Consider the following 22,449-nt stretch of genomic DNA (forward strand, 5'->3'; position numbering starts at 1 on the left):
GTGGACCCATCTCCTCCATGAGTGAAGTTGCAGTCTTTTGAATTACGTCCATGATTCTTGAAACTGGAGTTGGCTTTACTGGTGAAAGTATGAGATTTTCTGAAGCTGTGGCAGCTCCAGTCCCTGCCTGACTTGCTCCAGGGTGTCTGCCCCGCCCTGCCCTGCCACTCTAGGCTCCTGCGCAGACAGCCCCCCAGGCCTCAGGCCCTTGTGCCTCCTGGCCAGGGTGGGGACTGCAGGCTGTTCGCTCAGAAGAGGGGGGGGGGTGCTCCTCTCAGCATGGGGTCTTGCAGAAGGAGGAGGCTCTTCTGCGCACGCTGGATCTTCTATTTACCCCTACCCTGCTCCCAGGTTTCTAAGTTCTAATATTTCGGGGTCAAATTTGCCACTGTTGTAGGTGATGTATTTCTAGTTTTTTTTATAGTTAATATGTATTCTACATTCATGCTCAAATTATAAGGTGCGGGGTATATTTACTTGTTTAAAGAATTGGAGAGATTTGGGGCATCTTTATTTTATGATGCTGTTGACAACTGTACTTGAACAACAATAAAATAATTTCAAAAAATGTTGATGGTGATTCCATGGTTATTCTTACTTGAAAATGCGTCTACGTTTGTCGCCATTAGCTTCACTGGGGTTAGAGAAGCAAAGTGTGAAAGCTTTGCGGCCCTTTATCATCCGGAACCAGAATTCAGAGAACAGTGTCTTCTCCTTTGGATTCAGTCTTGCTTTTCAGCAGTTTTCAGAGGTAGATTGAGTTAGTGAAGTGGCATTTGTATTTCGACTGGAGTTTTGTTTGCTGAGTAATTTAGGATCCTGTGTGGATTCCTGATCAACTGGCTGAGCAGCCTAAAGGTGAAATGCCCCTAGGGTTTGGAGTGACGCAGAAGTAGGAATACCGCGGGGATTGGGTGTGTGAGGACCTCTGGTTTCCAAAGGTCCTGAGAAGGATTTAGGGCTCTGCTGTGTGTCAGTCACCTCGGCGTGTCTCATTCCTAACTGAAAACCATGTCCACTTTGAACATTCAAGGTATCATTAATTTCATCTAGAATCTCTCATAAATTTTTGACGTAACTTGGTTTCTAAACAATAACCAAATTTTATTTATATGATAAGAATAACAACTAGCATTTATTGTCCATACTTATGCGATTTTGTAGATGGAGTTTTAACATTGAATGCGGAGAACACTAATTATGCCTGTCGAGCTCCAAACTTCCATAAATGTGAGATCTGTCTGCTGTCTTTTCCAAAAGAGTCCCAGTTCCAGCGCCACATGAGGGATCACGAGCGGAACGACAAGGTGCGTATTTGGGAGGGTCAGCAACGAGAGCGCTGGGACTGGAGCTGTTGTGAAGGCCAGTGGGTTTGAGATTGTCTCCTGCAATTTAGATCCCTCAGTGGCGGGGCATCGCACACACATGCGTCGGGATTTCTGTTTTCAGCTGTGGTTGTGTTCCTAGCCCCTGGGAGATTGTGAGGTACAGTGAGAAGTTGTCCAGTGAATCTGTGTCCGGAAGTCATTCAGTAGTGGGGGAGGGTGTATTCTCAGAGCATGCCTTTCTTCAGTGGTTTCTGCCTCCTCCTTGAGCGCACAGTTGGTATGTTCGATGTGTTTTTCTCTGGCAGGTGGGCTGCCCTCAGTGATCTTATTTTATAGGCATTCAGACATGTGAGGTGGCACACCAGTGGGGGCGACACTCGCACACGGGTGTGGACCGTTTGCAGGACACCCTGCAGGACACGGCGGCAGTGTTTGTGTCCTAGTGGGACGGCCTGGAGACAGATGGAGGGAGGGGTGGCTCCAACTGCGGTGGAAAGTGGTCGGGACCCTCCTCCAGGTGAGGGGGTACGGGCTGATGAGCCCTTGGATGCCCGACACGCCCGTTCTCTTCTCTGGAGCCCTGGGTGCGGCTGGCCCCACTCTGCTGCCAGCGGCAGTGGCAGCACTGTCCTGTGATGGGTCCTGCTGACGGCCGGTCCCCACGACCGTCACTCCCCCTACGGCTGGAACCCTAGGGATGCTGACTTAGTCCTCATCAGGGTCTTGATATTTCAGAGAGAAGCAAATGCCAGTGATTATCTTTCTGCAAGTAAGTGTCAGAGTACCTTCCTTTTGGGGACCACTTTAGACTGAGAAAAGCAGCTCTGTTACAATCTAGTAAGGTTTGTATAATTATGGATTTTACCTGGAGCGGCCCTGTTCACAGTGGAGCAGCTTGTCAGAAAAGAAGGGAGCATCACGGCCAGCATGGCGTCTCTCTGCTCGCTGCCCGAGAGGCCTTGCTGGCACGGGCTGTGGCAGTCCTGCGGGGGGCCTTGCTTCTGCCTGGGTATGTGGCCGTCCTCACCGTCCTCCGAGACGCCCCCTGAGGAGCGTGAGGTGTCAGTTTGGTAGTTACTGACGTCAGGTCTAGGAGAGGCATCGGGAGTTTCTTGGAGAGGTTGTGCATTATCGTACTTGTTAATGTTTGAATGATGTTGACCGTGGTGGCTTCTTGACTTTTCTCTCCAAATAGCCACATCGATGCGACCAGTGCCCCCAAACCTTTAATGTTGAATTCAACCTGACCCTGCACAAATGCACCCACAATGGGGAGGACCCTACCTGTCCTGTGTGTCACAAGAAATTCTCCAGAGTGGCCAGTCTCAAAGCTCACATTATGCTGCATGAGAAGGAGGAGGTAACTATTCCGGCCTACCCTTTGTTAACTGACCCTTAAGATGCGTCTGATCCTTGGGAGGGTCTGGGTGTAAATGAGTGCACAAAGCCTTCGCATAGGTTTCGAGGGGTGAGTTAGTTAAGTTTGCCTTGGCTGGTCTCCAGTGCACCGATGACATGCTTCCTTTTACTTGGGGTATAGACAATGAACACATAGTGTATTTGGGGGTCAAAATATGTCTCTGTGGGCTAGAAGAGGTCCCCCTCCTTTCTGTTTTTAGCAGAAACTTTTATAGAAATCTGTAGTGGCCCAAAGTGGGTTTTCTGCCCACGAAGGTGACTCCTGAACCCGTGGCGTGGGGGCCGGTGGGAAGGGAAGACGCACCTGGTGACTAGCCTTGCAGGTGCCTGGCAAGCAGCCCTGGCAGCATGCTGGTGGCCGGGCCGCGCTGCCACTGCCACTGCTAGGGCAGGGGTCTTGTTTCGAGTATGAATGGCGGCTGCTTTAAAAATATTATCTCCTTGCCCTGGCTGGTGTGGCTCAGTGGATTGAGCACTGGCCTGCAAACCAAAGGGTCACTGGTTGGATTCCCAGTCAGGGCACATGCCTGGGTTGGGGGCCAGGTCCCTAGTGGAGGTCATGCCAGAAGCAACCACACATTGATTTTCTCTCTCTCTCTCTTTTCCCCTCCCTTCCTCTCTCTCTAAAAATAAATAAATTGGGAAAAAATATTACCTCTTCCACCCCAGTTATTACTGTAGAAAATTAGGAAAATGCAAAGAGTGAGGAAGAGAACTGAAAAAGTTACATGTAATTCTACTGTTCAGGGTTAATTACAGATAACTATTTGGTATGTTTCTCCTCCTAAGACAGAAAAACAAATACTGTATTTCAATTACATATGTAAAATTTTTATTCTAAAAATTGAGTTCCTACTGTTTGTATAGGTTTGTGTATCTTTTGTATGTCTTTAATTTTTCACATAAAATCATCTGTTGCGTATCCTTTAAAACGTACTGAGTAGGTAATGCCTGTGTCATCTGGGAGCAACTGAGTCTCCATCACCCGTGGTGCCAGGCCTTGCAGGGCACTCTGGGCGCGCCCAGGCTCCTCTGTGCTCCCTCTGCAACCCTCGTCACCCTGCACCTTCTGTCCAGTCGGCCGTCATAGGCATCACCACACTAAACCTGCTCCTCACAGAGGGGCCGTGGTCCCGGATGCAGGTCCTGACCGGCGGGTCACCACGGTCACACGTGCAGGTTGCTTTCAGCTGCGTACAGACGGTGCAGACAAAGCCGCTGAGCCAGCACTACCGTGTGTGTCTAGGCGCCCTGGCGCGGCGGCTCTCCAGGCAGGCGATTCGGTGCCCAGAGGACGTTTTGGTGGCCACTTCTGCAGGGAAGAGGGTGAGGTTCTGCAGGCACCTAGGGACTGGAGGTCAGAGGTGCTCCTGAAGGTCCCGTCACTCCCCTCCCCTCACCAAGAATGATCTGGTTTCTGGAAAAGGAATTGCTAGGTCAAAGTGGACGTGACTTTAGAATTTCGATAGTGTCAAATTGTTTTCCAGAGAGTTTTCTCAGCTTATACTCCAGCCAGCAGTGTAGCAAAATGTCCCCTTCTTGACACCATTTTCAGTGTCTGTGTTAGAACACCTGTCTTTTCCAGTCTGGCAGTTTTAAGGTGGTATGTTTCTGTTGTTTTAATTTGTAGTTCCTTAGTTATGAGTGAAATTCAGCATCTCTCTATGTTTATTAAGTCATTAGTATTTTTTTTTTTTGGTCTTTTAATTTTCTTATTTTGGGGGAGTGGGTGGGGATTATGGAACTGACCTTATAGATTTGTGTCGGCTACTTACATACCTAGGAAATTACGGTTTTTTTGCCCTGACTTGGTTTCTGACATTTTCTCCTGGCGTAAATTTATTCTTCTCAAATACTCAAATTTTTAATCTGTTATTTACAGATTCTCGTTCTCGTGAGTTGCTTGGAAATACTTCCCATGGCTATAGTTATTTTTTAAATCCTGCCATGTCTTGTAGAGTGCACGTGCATTCCCAGTGCAGTGCGAATGCCCATTCCAGAAATCACCAGTCCACCCTGGCCCAGGTCCAGCCCCCTCCCCGGCTCCTGGGAGCCTCCCCACTTCCTGTGTGTGCCTCCCGCCCAGCGAGGACCCTAGCTCCCACGTGGCAGCCCGGCCCTGGGTTCCGTCCGCAGCAGCGGCAGGACCCCCACCCGGCCGCAGTGTACCTACTGAAGGCGAGCGGGTGGGGGTGTGAGCTCAGGGTCACTCGATGCAGCTTGCTTTCCACTGCAGGGACACCCCTCCCACTCTCCTGAGCAGCAGCACGCAGTGAGCTGCCCTCCAGCAGTGTGTGGTCCTTGTCACCACAGAGACAGCCCAGAGCAGGGCAGGGACTGAGGGCTGGGGAGTTCGGTGACAGGCATTTGGTATGAGCTGCTCTTAGGAGATAAGCCCTATGAACAAGGAGCCCTCTGTCCCCTCTGCTCCGTCTGCTGGGGAGGGACCACCTGGTTTTTCTGGTTTGTCTCGCTGGTTTCCCTTTGGAATGATAACACACGTTTGTATGCTTCTTACCTTCCTGTTCTGGTTTGTTATGAATCTGAACTTTAGAATTTTGCCTACTTAAAAATGAGTTGGTGTTTTTGTTTTGGCTGCATTAGATTTGTAGATGGTTCCAGGGGAGAGTCGAACGTGTTTACAGAATTGGGTCTTTGTCATCAGGACAGTTGTGTTCTGTGCACATGGGCTCAGCGCATTACTCACATTTGCTCTTAGATGTTTATGGTTCTTATTTATGTCATTTGGGGGGGGTCTTTCCGTAATACATTGCATGTGATTCATCTGTACGGTAGAGTGCATTTCTGTCTGCTGCCTGGTAGCCTGTCACCTGCCAGACTCCCACCTGCAGAATGGGAGCGGGTAGTAAGATTGGGTTTCAGCAGCCACGTGGGTGGTTGAAAACAGTCGCCTTTCGGTCATTATTTGCCACCACAGCACACTCCCTAGCTTTGTCGCTGTGAAAACGCCTGAGAGTGGCTGGGTGCACTCTTGCAGGAGGTGTCTCCTTTGCCTGGCTCGCACGGCCCCCGCCATTTCTGAGCAATTCTAAAGGAAGCTGCAGACACCAGGTTACTTACATTCCCTCCAAACACTCCCATGTGTAACCCCCAAAACAAGGCACTTCCTTCCTTGGCGTCACAAAACAGCCACCACACTCAGTTAACACTAGAGCGGGTGATGCCCGTCTCCCTAAGGCCACGCGCCTTCCCCTCCGTGTCTTGCTGGGTCTCCACTGAGGCCAAACCTGGCGTTCTGCTTCCTAAGTGTCGGCCTTAGACCCCCGTGGTTGGACAGGTGCGTATGTCTTACCGTGCAGTCAGCTGCAAGGTGGGTTGGGTGTTGTGCGGCTTTTGGAGCCTGGGGTTTCCCGTTCCCTGTTTATCCCCCGAGTTCTGCTCTGTCACCACCACCTCTTCCAAAGCCCAGCTTCCCGAAAGTGCGATGCTGCTGAAGTGAACGCGCTCAGCTGGTTGCTGGTGTGGCGTGGGCGTGGCAGCGTGGCTGAGTGGCTCGGGCCCTGTGCGGCCAGCTGCCCCTGGGCTCCCTGGGGAGTGTCATGTGCCCTGGGTGCCTTGCTCTTGGGGTGGGCCTGTGGCTGAAGACCCTCATCTTTCCTGTGAAATGCAGACATGGCTCTGTCTTCACAGAAGAGTGAGGTGGCTGGCGGTGGCAGCGGGAAGCCTGGCTTGGGAAGTAGGAGCAAGGGCTGCGTGACATCATGTGACTGTGACGTGTGACCAATGCATGGGTCCTGGCGGGGAGCTGGCCGGTGCGTGCCTGCCCGCTGGGGTGGGAATGCAGGGGCTTGTCTGCACCAAGGCTGCAGTGTTGGCAGCGGGTGTTGTGGGACAGCCAAGGAGTCAGCACGTGGGGGTGTCGGCAAGAGAGCTGAGAGGGGGCGTAGCACTCGGTGCAGGTCAGATAAGCAGAGTGCACCCAGTGTGTGTGTGTGCGAAGGTGTGAGTGTGTGAGCATGTGTGAGCACCCTCTAGCAGATCACGTGACGGGGCAGGAGGCTGAGGTGGCCACATGTGCACCATGCGCACTGGTGGGCCCTGCGTGCAGCAGTGGGCCAGGAGAGGGCAAGGCACCCCAGGCGAAGTGCCCCACGGAGCTCCGAGCCGCCGCGCAGATGGGCTAGGGCCATGGGGGTCCTGCCCACGTAGGCATCGCTTCGCACACACCTGTCACACTGTACTCTTGCTTCCTCTGTGACTGAGAAGACAGGTAGCAGTGGTTTTTCATTTCCAGTGATGTGTAGGGTTTACACATCCTTCTCACAACCTTCCCTTCCTTGTATTTTCGCTCCCGTGCACTTTCCCGAATTCTTTTCCAGACGGTCCCTGCGGTGGAGTGCGGAGCCCTTCTGCCTCTGGTGTCTCTCCACTGTCCGTCCTTCGCTAATGGTGGTTTTGTGGCTGTGCAGCCTGGCTGTACCGCGGTCCCCTGACATGGGAACTGCATCCTGTGTGGCTGCTGGGGGGCGGCGGTGCAGCCTGGCCTCAGTGGGCCGTGGGGCTGCCGCAGCGAGTCTCCGCCGTCTCTGTCCTGCGTCGTCACAGTGGTTGGCGCACGAACATGCTGTAGTTTCTGACTGTCTACTTTCTTTTCTAAAAGGCCTTTGAGAAATGTTCCTGGAAATCAGTTGACTTGATGCTTCTGTTGCTCCTCACCCACCTTCTACTTCCTGTCTTCGAATATAACAGTTTTTCCAGATCAACAAACAGTCACGGGAGAAGAAAAGGGTGGAGTGTCTGGCAAAGAGGCTTTTGCATACCTGTGGTTTGAACTGGCGATGGGAGCCGTAAGAACGGTCTGTCTTCTTGCTCTGAGCTCTGGGAGTGGGAAGTGGTATTCAGCCCCTGACCTTAGTAGCCCAGGACGAGCAGGAACTCAGCACTAGGAGTTTCGCGTGAGTAGAATTCAGAGAAGCCTTCCTGTGCTAGTTTCAGGTGTGAACCAGGTGGTGGCGACAGGTACGGACTGCTGCTCCCTTCAGTGGCTGTGGTAGTGTCCTGATATGGAGTCTCCTCCCTCACTACTAGGTCTGGTGTTTGGCAGTGCGGGCAAGGCAGCTCTGTGCCCTGAGAGGGCCTGGGACTCCCACTGGCTCTGTGGTTTCCTCGAACGTCGCCCTGTCATGTGGTTGGAGATGAAGGTGGCAGGAAGTGAACCTGTTCTGCCGATGTCCCATGGGCAGGACATAGCATCGCATGGGCCGGCCGGTGGTTGGAGGGTTAGGAGTTTGAGGCCTTGATTAGGTGGCATGTGCTCAGCCAGGGAGCCTGTGACTGTACAAGAAAGGACCCCTGCTGCCTGTCTTCCCCACATATGTGAAAGGAATGCACCTTTGGTTGTCTCCGTCTATTCCATGTGTTTTATCTCTCAGTTGGTTCGAATGTGGTATATTAGTAGCAACTACAGGAATAATCACTGGCCTTTAGTTGCATTTAAACATAATGTATAAGAATCCAGCTAGTGTGGCTCAGTGGATTAAGTGTTGGCCTGTGTACCAAAGGGTCACCAGTTTGATTCCTGGTCGGGGCATGTGCCTGGATTGCAGGCCAGGTCCCCAGTAGGGGGTGTGCAAGAGGCAACCAACCATACATTGATGCTCCTCCCCCTCCCTTCCCCTCTTTCTATAAACAAAATCTTAAAAAAGAAAAAGAGCCCAGCTAAGATGGAGTAGCTCCTTTATCCCAGGGACCCCCCTCTTAATACTAAAAATGCCTAGAGACACACCCATAGGTGGAGAAAGACTCTGAAAAGTGGGAAGAAGGCAGGCGGCAAGGGGGTATCAGGGTGTGAGAAAGAGCGTGGCAGGGAGTGCCCTGGGCTTCTGTCCTTCCTCTTGGGCAGCTGGTTAGGGTGCTGGGGAAGCCTGTGGCCTTCTGCCAGTAGGTTGATGGAAGTGCTCCAGGGAGGCTGGGGAAGGGCGGTCTAACCACAGAAGACCTTTCTGACCACCCCACCCTACTCCAGCCAAATGCCAATTGGAAGTACCTGGCGAGGCTGGGTGGAGGGTGGTTTTGCACCTGCTGCTGGCTTGTGTCCGTCTGACCCCCGACTGCCTGAGATAAAGTGGGGAGCCAGTCCCACATCCCTCTCCCAGTAGATGGGAGCAGTGGCACCCAGGTCCCTTCCCCCTGCCCCGATGGTGCTGGCAGAGCCCAGCTGCAAGCTGCCCTTCTGTCCTGCACCGGGCAGCACAGGTAGAGTTCTGATTTCCTGGCTAGAGCAGGGACAGTGGGCCTGTGGAAGCTGAGCCCCTCCCACCCCCCACCCCTCCCCCCTACCCCTAGTAGCAGGGAGACCGAACCCAGTGCTGCCACTGTGCTTCCACCCACTGGTATCAGTGGGCCCTGCAGGGGAACCTCCAACCCTACCTGGTCCTGCGCTATATCTAAACAGGTGACTTTTCACTGAAAGATAAACTAAGATCGAGTCTCTCAGCACAACCCCCAAACGTGCAGGTCACAAATGACAGTCTACCGTTGGACCAGGAAGCAGTGCAGCCCCAGCTCCACAAGAAGGACAGTAGGTGCCCGAGCTGCAAGGGTCCGGCGAGGACTTTAGAGCGGCTGTCACGGAAGTGCCCAGACTGCATGGTACCCTGCTTTCACCATGCGAGCTGGTGGTGCACAACCCAGAGTCTCCGATCAGAAATTGGGGACGAATTTCTGAGCTGTGGTCCCCAATTTCTGAGCTGTGTCCGTGCCAGTATCTCCTGAAACACACTAACCTGCTCGACAGGGAAAACAGTGAGTGAGAGCATGGACCGAGCCGCAGCAGAGAAAGACCAAGGTGGACAGGGAGACAGAGGCTGGTTTTACTTCACAGCTAGGACAGGAGATGGGAGTTGTTAGTGGAGAATGAGTGGTTTGCCCTAAAAATTCAGGCATGCAGACGTCATTTTTTTAAAGACATGCAGCAAATTATGTTAGGTATTTTGTTTGTTTTTGACTATTTCCTAGAAAGAACTTGCTTAATTTTCAACAAGATACTAATAATCTAGTAATGTTTAATTCGTTAAATTATTATATAATGATAATAATTTAAAGTTACTTAACTCGAAGTCATTTTTGGATTGCTCAGGATCTTTTCCCTTCACCCTAGTCTTTTTCTGCCAAGGGTGTGCTGGGTAGTGGCAGTGAGCACACTCACCTGAGTGGGGTCTGCGTACATTTCTAAGGCCGCTGTGTGCAGTAACGAGGAAAACTGATGGGAAGAAGTGGCTGTATGTTCTGTGGAAACAGCAGTCTGCTTGTTGCCAGGTGCACTCCTTGTCCTTCCTGCTTGGACCATTCACTCCAAGAGCCATCTCAGTGTATGAGGGAGTTCTGAATGCGGGGCTCCTTGGACCTTGCGCCCAGTCAGCAGTTCCTGCTGGCCAGAGCCATTGCTGAGGCTTCCTCGGCCGTGCGCTGGTCACTTGTCCATGCACCCTGCGACTGAGCTGCCGCCCAGGTGCTGGCTGAGGGCTGGTGTCCTGATGTCCCTGGTCTACAGACGTGGGGCAGCCGACTGCCCAGACGCACCAGACCCAGCTCCAGAACAGTTGCACCTGCGCTTCCTCACCGAAGTCATCTGTTTCTCCAAGTGCTCACTGCGCTGATGGACACAGTGCCAGTCCCCTGGCAGCCCACTGAAAGCCGTTCACTGTGCTCAGAAATTGTATTGTTCACCGTGTTTCTGTCTTCTCCTGCCAGCAGAGAAATGATTTTTCTCTTCACATGTGGATGTAATGATGCATTCTTGAGGGGTGAAAACAGTGTCTATATAACTTGCGTGTTGGCCGTCTGCAGGACGAGCTCTTTTGAGAAGCCATGGCTCTGACTGTGGCCTGCTCACGGGTGGTGTCCCCTCTGCAGAACCTCATCTGCCCTGAGTGTGGGGACGAGTTCGCCCTGCAGAGCCAGCTGGCTGCCCATCTGCAGGAGCACCGGCAGGAACTGGCAGGGGGCCGCGTCCACACCTGCAAGGCCTGCGGGAAGGAGTGTGACGCAGCGCCGCAGCTGAGGGAGCACCTGAAGAGCCACCACAGGATTAGGTAGGAGCCTTGGCTTGGCCTTGGGGCACGCATCCACGCCTGTGAGAAACAGGCGGACCTGGCTTCGACTGGCCCAGCACACTGGCTGGGCCGCTGTGGCCCCGGGATCCCTTTCCTAACACGCAGCTCCAGTCTGCAGTAGGACAGAGGGGCTCAGACGTTCAGAGTAGGTGTCGGGCTGTGTGGGCAGAAGGTTCTAGCTAGAACTCACATGTGCCCGACATGGCGCGCAGTGCACACAGAAACATATCTGAGGAAGGCAACCCTATCAGGACACAGTCCTTTTACGGCCCCAATTTGCAGAAGAGTAGAACTAAGTTAAAAAGAGAGACCACGTACCTTTCCAAGGTTTTATGTCATCTGATTTTAGAGCTCATATTGTTAATAACCATGCTTATATTTAAATACATCATATACGTTTATTTCTGGTACAATGTAACATGTCTTTCAAATTTCATATTTAACCTCTTTCTGATTATACATTTTTACTGATACATCCTTTTCTCAATGCCATTAAATACAACTTCCTTCCTGACCCTTGGCGCTCAGGCCAGCTCCTGGCGACGGTCAGTTCACAGTCTCTGAGCTCCTTTCTCCAACTGGCCGGAGCAGCCAGCATAGCAGTCCCTGTAACTGCTGTGATATCGGTCAGCGTGCCGCCGTTCCAAGCCCTGGGTTTAGGGAACATCTGTACTTTCCAGCCACCACCGCCAAAGCCCCAGCCCTGTTCACGAAGGTGGTGAAGTGCCGCAGAGTCTGCCCTTTGCTTATCCTCAGGTGGTGTGTTTCCCAAACGCAGGCCGAGCATCTCCATGGGATGAGCCTTCTCTTATCTTTCCCACTCCTTCACTGCTCCTGTTGTTGCCACATGTGGTACCCACCTAGTTCTTTGTTATTTCAGTGGTTTTTCAGCCCCAGATGTAATGCGTGTGCTCCACACACGACATTTTCATTCTGATAAAGTTTAACACAGGCACACGTGATGTGTCTCCAAGGTTTTAGAGAGATGGCTGGCAATGTTATGGGGCCATCACACACTAGAACGCACCGGCCCTGGGTCTCCTGGGGCCAGGGATGAGCGGACAGACAGCCTCGTCACGGGGCTAGCTGTCACTGAGTAGAGAAGACGGCAGGGACCAAGTGAACGGGTCCGCCAGGGCAGCAGCTTGAGCCAGTGCTTGTACTGAGAGGGAAGTTAGGTGGCCTCCATCCGGGCGATAGGAAACCAGTAAGGCAGGCAGGTGCCGCGGCTGCACGTGAGTGAGGCAGGGCTGGGCGGTGGGCCTTCGGGGCTGCTGTGGAGGCCATTGTCAAGGTCAGGGAGAGGGAAGATGGAGAGGGTCTACCTGACCCCTCAGGTGTTGACTCACACATCAGGGAGTGGCTGTTTCACGAGACTGGGAGTAAGTGAAGAGCTGTGCTCGCAACACGCTGGAGTGGAGCAGCCCCACGCACCCTCCCCGAGGAGTTGGGGCAGAGAGAGGTCCAGGGTGGCGCCCAGCGGAGGTGTTCGAGTGGGGAGTCGCCCAGCATCACCTGGCACTGAAGTCGGGGCAGGGAGAGGTAGCAGCGACTCAGGGGTTGTACAGGTTATGGCTGTGCAGACCTTGATGTCGGACCGTGCGGTGAAGCCCCTGCCTCCCCGAGCTCCAGCTGTGTCCTCCTCTCGTTGCATGTGTGGGCAGTGAGTTTCTGTGGTGTTGGGGACAGAAAACTGATAGGGGGGTGTGTGTGTGTGTGGGTAGGGGACATCACACACTTAGATGGGGTTGACTTTCTGCTAAAGTGAGTTCATGGCCAGTCGGCTGAGCCTGTGGGAGGACGTCCCTGTTGAGGGCGTCATGCAGGCAGATGATGTCCTGAGCACCCCTGTGTTGCACTAGGATGTCCAGCACCAGGTCGTACAACCGGAACGTCGACAGGAGTGGATTCACCTACTCGTGCCCGCACTGTGGGAAGACGTTCCAGAAGCCAAGTCAGCTCACTCGGCACGTTCGGATACACACAGGTGCGAAGTGCGCTCTCTGGGTGATGGATGGTGTGGCTTACGGGAAAGGAGGTGGGCCTTGGAGCCCTCCAGACCTGGCCTTGACCCCTGGCTTTCCCCATTTGCTGTCTAACCCGAGTGTGAATTTTGAGATTCTGGGGTAGGCGTTGGACATATGAGTGTATCGTCATGGGGCATGTCCTGGCTGGAGGGCTGGATGGGGGTCCCGAGTATGGGTAATGGAGTCAGTACAGTGAGGATTGTGTTTGTTCATTTTCCTCCCTCTAGGTGAAAGGCCCTTCAAGTGTAGCGAGTGTGGGAAAGCCTTTAACCAGAAGGGGGCGCTGCAGACACACATGATCAAGCACACAGGTGAAAAGCCCCACGCCTGTGCCTTCTGTCCTGCTGCCTTTTCTCAGAAGGGGAACCTGCAGTCCCACGTGCAGCGAGTGCACTCAGAGGTGAGTCTGCCCACGGCCTGTGGGGTCGCAGTGTGCACAGGTCAGAGGGCTGTGGCCTGTGAGCCCACCTGATGCCACCTCTAAAGATGAGTTGCTAAATAGTATTCAGTCCTGTGGAACATCTAAGGCCTCAGGGTTGGTTGTTCACAAGGCGTTAGGTCGGAATAGACTGGAAGTCTCATCCAGGTGAGTTGGAGGCAGCCATCGTCATGTGATAACACAGGTGGACTGATGATGGCGAGGAGTCTGGTGCTCCCCCGGGCTCCACGTGCCCTGCGCTTTCCTGCTGTCGCAGCCACTCCAGGCTGTGCTGCGGTGGGATCGGTGCAGGTGACGACAGACTCGCCCATGGTGTGCCCGTCCTCCCGACTTGTCTGGTCTGTCCTGCAAATGCTGCTGAGAGTCACGGGGCCGTGGGCTTAACCCTTCAGGACACTGAGAACATGCATCAGACGTGTTCTTGTTACTAAGTCACAGCAGTGGAAAACTACGTTTGTTCACGCCGGAACCAGCTCCGGTGGAGGAAGTCTGTGATACTCAGTCACTCTCATACTGGCAGTACTGATTAAAGAGCTTGGGCATTGATACTAGAAGTAGCTACTTTAAATGAAAAAGTAATGTTAAAGGGTTAGATTATTTCTGTCATTTTTAATGGAACGGCCAATTATGATGTGTCCTAATTAAAATGTTTTTATCTAATAATCGAGTGTAAAAAATCATTTTTCTCTTTGATTCTTTAAGGTTAAGAATGGCCCTACCTATAACTGTACAGAATGCAGCTGTGTATTTAAAAGCCTAGGCAGCTTAAACACGCACATCAGCAAGATGCACATGGGTGGGCCCCAGAACGCCAGCTCCGCAGAGACGGCACACGTCCTCACGGTGAGTTCGGAGCCGGCTGGTGGGAGGACGTTCCTTTACCGAAGCTTGTCATCTCAGTTGTGACCGTTAAAATTAACTGTTACTTACAATAGTATTTAGTACCATAAAGGTGCTGTGGCAGCTTTTCTACGTGGCTGTGAGGTGCCAGTTCTTTTTAATTAGTGGGAAAAAATCAGTCTTAAATTTTAGAAGAGTGTTAGGTGATCCTGGTTTATGGACTGTCTCCTGACCTAATAAAAATAAGACAAACAGAATCATTAATTTATAAACTTGGAATTCCTGCAATTTATTGGTGATTATTAGGAAATATTCTTTATCGTTATGTTACAATTTAAAAATCAAATATCCTTTTAAGATACATTTCTCCCTAAGGTGACAGTGATACTCTTTCCTGAGACTTTGGACTTTGGGAAACTAAGTTGTATGACCCCAAATGCACACATTTGCTTTCATTCTTTGTAGGGTTCTGTAGCTCAGCCCCATCTGCTGCCTCCACCTCTCAACTGGCAGCAAACGGCAAAGCCTGAGCCCAGAGCGTGGTGTCGAAACCGCTGACCCTGGACGCCAAGTCTGGGTGGGCTGGGCCCACTGCTGCCTCCTCCTGTACAGCCAGCGGCCTCTTATGGGTTTATTATGAGCACTGGGCACAGGCCTGCCGCCTGTCTCCCCTCCCATCTCTCACAGTGGAGTGTGTGCAGTTGGAGATGGCTCCTCAGCTTACTGTCCCTCAGGAGGATGTCCTGGATGAGTTCTGAAACTGGAGAATAATTAGGGCCTAATAATTAAGTCTTAAAATTCTATTTTGGACCGAGTGTGTCTTAATAGAATTTTCAATGTGTAAATCGACCAAATATTAAGAGTTTTCACCATTTCTTTTGGCAATATGCAAATCCAATATGTAGATGTAGTGACTAACCTGGAATGATAATCTAGATAACTTGTAAAATTTATATTCTTGATAAATATCTGAAAATGCAGCGCTGGGTGGTGGGCACCCGGGCTCTCCCTCCTTTTTCTTCTCTTGGACAGTGCAGGGCCTCATGGCCACACCGCAGACTGGAGCCTTCTCCCCGGACGGTTCTCCGGCTCTCCGTTTTGGATCTTGCTTTTCTAACTCTTGGTCCTTTTGCTCTTTTGATGGTGGTTTTCTTCAACTTCATCTTATGATTCTCTTATTGATACTTTTAGCTAGTACAAGTTTTAATTTCTGGGAGCTCTCCTTTGTGCTTTTCCAGTCTGGTGCACTTTCCTCCAAAACGAAATTAGCATTTTCCTTCGAAAAGTTCCCCTCCCCTCTGAGTTGCCTACCTGGGGTCACATCCCCCCGTGCCCTCTTTCAGATCTTGTGTGATGCTCCTCAGTCCAGGACGAGGCACAGCAGACCCCAGTACGAACTTTTCACCTGGGGTGGAGCTGGCTCAATTCCAGGGCTGCCTGGGCCGGGGGAACCAGCAGGTCTCTGACCTGGAGTTGCTGGGGCAGAACAGAAGAGACTGACTCTGACTTTGTGTTTTGTCTGGGGATCTGAAGGCCTCAAGGCACTGAGTTCTCCCCAGTGTTTATTGGTTTTTCCTCTGTCTTTGAGGCAGTCCCCTCCCCCCCTAGTCCTTTTTTTGCCTAAAGGTAAATGACTAACTGCCATCAGTGGAGGAAGACAAGGGGTTAATTGTCTGTCCTAAGCATTTCTCCCAGGGTCTTCACTTGTTGTATTAATAGACTTTATTTTTAAGAGCAGGTTTAGGTTTGCAGAAAACTAAGCGGGAAACACAGAGACTTCCGTACTCTCCCCCATTGCTCACGCCTTGTGTGACTGGGGGCCTTTGCTACAGCCATGGATGAACGCTGGTGTATTGTAGGGGCCCAGGCCACTCGCTGAGTAGATTCTGACAGATGGGTCCTGTCCTGAGCCCACTGCCGAGTATCACGCAGGGCCGGTCCTCGTTGCTCTGCTCCCCAGCTTCCCTTTGGCCTGGCCTTTTGGATGCCTGAGTCTCTGAGGGGGTCAGACCAGCTCTGCCAGCAGCCGCTCCTCACTGCACCCCTCTAGGGCCCTGTTGTCTGGAAAGTTTTTGAATTTCTAGTCACAGTTGTTTCTTCTTCTTTCCTTTGTTTTGTAACTCCTTTCACCCATTCATGCTGGTGGGCTCACAGCGTCTGAGGTTGGTGTGCTTCGGCCCCTCTTGACCTGATTGCCTGCTCACACTTCAAAGACTTGAAGAAGCTGTAGTAGGACAGAACTGGTTGTGTTCTTCTAAGGGCCAGTGTCGTGCCAAACGTAAAAATTAGGCATTATATTTAAAATGTGTCCAGAATAGGGTTAGATTTTAATGCTCACAGGGAAGTTATGCCGGTTTTTTTGTTTTTTTTTTAATGAAGTAAACGCTAAGTAGTTGTTCATGTTGTTAATGAAAGTGTTGCTGCATTTCAGGCCACGCTGTTTCAGACTTTGCCTCTTCAGCAGACAGAAGCCCAGGCCGTGTCGGGCCCGAGCCAGCCGAACTCACAAGCGGTGACTGACGTCATCCAGCAGCTGCTGGAGCTCTCAGAGCCCGGGCCGGCCGAGCCCAGCCAGGCCCCGCAGCCTGGCCAGCAGCTCAGCATCACTGTGGGGATCAGCCAGGACATCCTGCAGGTGAGACGCACTTCCCTGCCCTGTCCGCGCCAGTCAGACGCCGGGCTGTGACTGAGAGATGAGTGGGGGCCCCGTCCTACTCACCCTCATTGAGTTAGTGCTCGTGAAGCAGAGTAGGCTTGTTTAATGACGTGTGGATAGTGCAGAGTTCTAAGGGATTCCTAAGCTAAACACTTTTTAAATGTCTAAACCCCTCATTTTTTCTCTGTAAGTGAATTCACTTGAAAAGAATGGGCTCTTCTGAGCTTTCTCATACCTGTCCCTGTTGACATAAGAAATGTCTCATTGTTGCCAGAGGTTGTGCCGTAACCCTTGAGAGTCAGCGCTGTAACCCTTGAGAGTCAGCACCGTGCTCGCGCCCGTGCGCGCTGTGTACACATCATGTGCACGGTGGGGACCAGGGCACTCGGGGGGCGGGCCGGGGAGGAGGAGGCAGGGCTGGAGAACTGAGCCCTTGCCTTTCCTGGTTCTGGCCACCCAGCCTCACGTCCGTTTTCATGTCTAGTCTTCATTTCCAAGCAGACGGCCTTGTTCCTCTTCCTCCCTAGTTGTGTCCTTAGTGCACAAACCCACTTCTCCTCTCCTTTGGTGGGGACAAGTTGGTCGGGTATCATGCCATCTGATGTCTTAAGTCTTAAGGGTAAACCCAGTGTAACTTATAACAGTGATTTCCAAAGTTGTCTGAGGCCACGTATGTAAAAGTCAGCCTAATTTAAATTCTGTAATTCAGACACGGAATGCTTGTCATACTGTGTCTGGGTGGGGGTGAGATGTCAGGTGTCAGAAGGGATGCGTCAGTCGCAGAACGGCGGGTGCGTTGCTGACAGGACTGCTGGGCGGTGCGGATGGTGACTCTCGGCGTAGTGCTAGAACTCTAGGTAAGGCTGACGCGGAGCGGTGCGGGCCGTCGGATCTCCTAACCTGCGAGTTTTTTCTGTCTCAGCAAGCCTTAGAAAACAGTGGGCTGTCTTCACTTCCAGCTGCAGCACACCCCAGCGACACCAGCCACGCCAAGACCGCTGTGCCGGGCCAGGACCCGGACCTTCGAAACACACCCAGTGAGCCAGCTGACCCTGCAGACGCGGGGCCGGAGAAAGAGCCCGAGAGCCCAGAGAAGCTGGACAGAAAGGAGAAGAAGCTTATAAAGAAGAAATCACCATTTCTCCCTGGTAATCTCAGTGGGCTTTGGTCTTTAGATGTTCAGGTGGCACAGTGCTTGTTTTTGGAGAAAACCACCTTTTCTTTTTTCCCTTCTGGAGGTGATGGTTTTTCGAACATCCTGATAAAGTCTACCTAGCAGCATTTGTTTGATATTTAAAATTAAAAACCATGAGATAAATTTGATAAACTATCTCTTTCCCTTGGGTGCCTTCTTCCTGTGATTCCAGCCTCCCCTGGCTCACCCTGACAGCTTGACCAGGCTGTCACTGACCTCCTCTGCGTGGCCTTCTCACCCCGCAGCCACCATGCCTCCTGGCTGTGCTGCTGTGGCTACCTCACACCTCTTCCCTTCCTTCCCCGGTGACCGTGCCACCACAGCAGGCTTATAAAGCACAGCCCCTCTGCTCTCGGCCTTTCCCCTCCACCCATCTCCATGTCTTGGCCTTGGAGCCCCTAGAACTGGCCCCACCGGCACGGCCACTCTCCCCATCCCACTCTTGGGACCAGGCTTACCTGACAGTAATGAGGGCTTCCTGCTGGTGTCTCCCAAGTGTTCTGCGGCAGGAATGCCTTCCTCCTCCCCCTCCTCTCTGTTCCCTGCCCCACCCTGGTGGCTGGTCGCTTCAGCCACCTTCGGTGTGCCCTCCCTACAGAGGGCCACCCTTCCTAGCCCCGTGGTCTCCCCTAACGGCTGAGCAGCGGGAGTCACTTCCTTTCCTTTCTGATTCCCTGCTTGCTCAGCCCGGCTCTTTGTGTGGGGGCAGGATCACCACATCTCCCCCGAGTGAAATAGGTTCCTGTCTTTTGAGCAGAAGCGTTCCTGTGAAAATATTTTCATAGTGACCAGAACTTCTCTGCCTTCCCCAGGTGTCTGGGGAACAAGGGCTTTCTTGCCGCGCAGAGTGGAGTGGCCTCTCATCTCCGTTCACCCCTCCTGAGAATGTATCTCCTCACTGTTAACACGGGCTTGTGAGATCCTCCTTTCTCACCTCACAAAGGCTGTGGCCCTGCCCCCCTCCCACCCCCACAGGTGCTGGGCCCCACCACCTCGCAGGTTCCGGGGGCTATATTGTGAATGTCTGGCCACTCTGCGTGCGCCCGTTAGAGGACGGACACCCACAGCCGGTGTGGAGCCACCCGTGGGCATCACTGCGGGCTGCTACTTGTACTTGTGGTAGAGCCTCTGAAGGGGCTCGGCCCGGCTGCCAATCCAGGCCCTGCTCCAGGTGCAGGGCCAGACCCCAGTTTCTGGACACCGGGCAGCAGTGGCTCCTCACACTGAGGACAGCAGGGGGCTGTCGCCCTGGGTGTCCCTTCCCGATGATCTGCACCAAGCATAGGGGTTTCAGAGTGGCATGCTAGGGAGCTTTTTCTCCTGCGCTTTAGTGTGGAGTGTTGTGCTTGTAGAGTCTCTGGAGGTTACACAGAATAATTTTTGAATAAGCTAGACACATGTATATGGTACTGAGCAAGATTTTGCAATTCTAATAAATTTTATTATTTTTCTTTTTAAAATTGATTGGAGTAACATTGGTTAATAGAATTATATAGGTTTCAGGGGTACAATTCTATCATATTCTGTCATACACATCATCAGTATATGGTGTGCTCACCACCCCAGGTCAGGGCTCCTTTCACCACCATTTATCCCCCTTCCCCCTCTTCTGCTTCCCCACCCCTTCCCCTGGTCATCACCTGCCCCACCCCTTCCCCCTGGTCATCACCTGGTCATCACCTGCCCCATCCCTTCCCCCTGGTCATCACCTGCCCCGCCCCTTCCCCGGTCATCACCATGTGTGGTGTGTAAGGTGTTTTTCTTTGTTTGTTTATGGCTTTGTAGGTTAAACTGCACTACTTTTGCATTTCTTTTTCCCTTTAATTTTCTTTATGACACGTTTTTAAATTTGGCCAATGTTTTTTTCAATTTTACTTTGTAAAATGTACTTTTTTATAAAAATGTAACATTGGTGCTTTTAAATCAGGTAATTTATGAAATCATTCAATCAGTCATTCATAAATCATTTAAAGAAATTAATTGTAATTTACAAAATAGTTTTGTTTATTATATTTCCCTCATACTTTGTGTCTGCACGGATAAAAGAAAGTTAAAATTTTCAAACATTTTATATTCAGTAAGTTAAAAAAAATACACCATTTTCTATAGCTTTGGTCTTTTTTTTTAAGTAATTTATTTGTTTTTAGACAGAGGGGAAGGGAGGAAGAGAGGGAGAGAAACATCAATGTATAGTTGCCTCTTGTGCGCCCCCTACAGGGGGACCTGGCCTGCAAACCAAGCATGTGCTCTGACTGGGAATCGAACTGGGGACCCTCGGGTTCACAGGCTGGCACTCAATCCACTGAGCCACACCAACCAGGGTCAGCTATGGTCTTTATAAAGGTCTTGAGCTAAAGTTTGAAAGAACAAAAAGTAAGGTACCAGGGTAACTCTGCTGTAGGTTTAGCAGCATTTTCATATACAACAACCAACTTGTCTTGTCATATACCTGCACTTGGGGAAAATTACTCCCAACCTACAGAGGAATCCCAGTACGTACACTGAGGTAGGCTCACAGGAGTGTTCAAAGGACCAGTGTGGACGGCACGGAAGACTGCTGCTTTGTGAAGCATTAGCTGGCGGTCCTGATGCTGAGGTGGGCGCGGGAGGCTCGGTGCCTAGGGTTTGCTCTCTGGAAGCTCATTTTTTAAAAGAAGATTTTTTATTTATTCTTAGAGAGACCGGGGAGGGAGGAAAAAGAGAGGGAACAAAACATCGATGTGTGAGAGAAACATTGATCGGTTGCCTCACACACACCTCTACCCGGACTGGGCCTGCAGCCCAGACATGTGCCCTTAATGGGAATTGAACTAGCGACCTTCGGTTGCAGGACGACACCTGACCCTGCCGAACCACACCAGAGAGGGCGCCTTTAGGTCATTTTTAAGAAATTTGGCATCAGGCTACTGGAGCGCTTGCTACAACTACCTGCACAAGGGCAGATGTTCTCCTTGAAGATACTGGACATGTTCCAGCCGTTCACAGTAGATGGCTCCCAGTGGCCCTGTGCACACAGCTGAAGTGGTACTTGCTGTGCACCTGCCAGGTGCAGGTGTTCCGAGGGTGCTAGGACAGGTGTGGAGGTGCTGCGCCCCTGCACTGACCAGCACACCCACCTGTCTTCACAGCCCCCCTCCCCATTCTGCCAGCTTTGATCTCTGCCCTTGGGGTCAGTGGCATTCTCCAACCCTGGAGCTGCAGGACTGTCCGCAGGAAGCTGACCGGCCCTCCCCAGAGAGCAGACTGTCCTGTGCTTCTGCTGGCTGGGCAGTGCCTCCGAGCTGCACAAAGCAGAGGCAGGATTCTGCTGTAACTGGGGTCCTGCACACAGCTTTGCTGCCCTTGGTTGTCAGGCAGGACCTCCCAGAGGCCTCCTTGGCTCCAAGGCTTCAGGCGTGTGCTCCGAGGCAGACGAGCGCGGGACACTCTTCTTCCTCTAGGCAGACGGTCCTCCTGTGAGGGACAGCTGGGGGCCGGCAGGGGTGGCAGCATGGCTGCTAGCGACACCTGCCTTTCTTCATCTTAATGCCAGCATCAGTTTTTGTAGCAGAATTTAAATCTTTGACTCAACTTTATTTCGTTTTTAGATGGGCAGCCAGCTGTACACACTCCGTTGGTTTACGCTGTGCTTGTCCCACTGACGTGCAAAGCCACCGTTACTGCGTGTCATCCTCTCAAAATGGCGAAGGTCTCTCTGGCCTTGACCATCCCTCACTCACCTGCGTGTTCGTTGATGCGTCGCGGTTCCGAACGGCTTTAGTGTTGCAGCTTGCTTTTGTAAGGAGGGAGCCCAGTCCCTTCTCGCTATATTTTGAAAGTGTATTTTTGACTGTTTTCACATATTTATTTTTTCACATGTACTTTAGAATTGTCAGCTAAATTTTCACAACTGCAGTTGTAAAAAAGTCCTATTGGTATTTGTATATAAGTGATTTAACCAGGGAGAATTGATGATGAACTCATAATTTTTAGTCTTTGTACCAAAGAATAGAGTGTGCACTCTTCTTTTTCATACTTTAAATTTTCTTCTGGATTTAGTTTGTAGATATGAAGGATGTTGACTTCCATGTATTAAAACATGGGACTCTTTCTGAGATTTAGGGTTTTTTTTTAGGTCCGTATCAGAGCATCTATAAAGAATAATTTTAGCTTTTATTGTTTATACGGTATGTGTCTAGTATCTAACTTCATTGGCTAGTATCTCTAAACATGGCAAACGGCAATGATAGTGGCCGTTTTCCTGACTTTAATAGGGTAGCTTTGAGTATTTTTCTGTTTAGTGTATTGAGATGTTTTATTCATCTCCTGTTTTTAGACAAGTTTTTTAAAGTTAAGACTAGATGTTGGATTTTAGTAAAAGGCTTTCTATATGAACAATGATGACAACATATATCTCTTTTCTGTTACAATTGGTCGCTGCATGTGAGGGAAAAGCCGCCGCCCTGGGTCAGGAAGGGCCACCCCCGGGGC

General features: G+C 51.5%; 1 protein-coding gene across 3 annotated transcripts in view; it reads left to right on the forward strand.

Moving 5' to 3' along the window:
- ZNF236 (zinc finger protein 236) overlaps window positions 1-22,449 on the forward strand; it is a 71,075-nt gene that overhangs the window by 6,684 nt on the left and 41,942 nt on the right. For all 3 annotated transcript variants that reach the window (XM_053912476.1, XM_053912478.1, XM_053912475.2), the window contains exons 2-9: window positions 1,165-1,307; window positions 2,524-2,688; window positions 10,623-10,801; window positions 12,685-12,809; window positions 13,077-13,249; window positions 13,991-14,131; window positions 16,560-16,763; window positions 17,707-17,932. In XM_053912476.1, the coding sequence (XP_053768451.1) occupies window positions 1,165-1,307; window positions 2,524-2,688; window positions 10,623-10,801; window positions 12,685-12,809; window positions 13,077-13,249; window positions 13,991-14,131; window positions 16,560-16,763; window positions 17,707-17,932 (1,356 nt within the window). The remainder of the gene's footprint in view (window positions 1-1,164; window positions 1,308-2,523; window positions 2,689-10,622; window positions 10,802-12,684; window positions 12,810-13,076; window positions 13,250-13,990; window positions 14,132-16,559; window positions 16,764-17,706; window positions 17,933-22,449) is intronic.

Source organism: Desmodus rotundus, chromosome 10 (genome assembly GCF_022682495.2).
Source record: "Desmodus rotundus isolate HL8 chromosome 10, HLdesRot8A.1, whole genome shotgun sequence".
In the NCBI taxonomy this organism is placed as follows: Eukaryota; Metazoa; Chordata; class Mammalia; order Chiroptera; family Phyllostomidae; genus Desmodus; species Desmodus rotundus.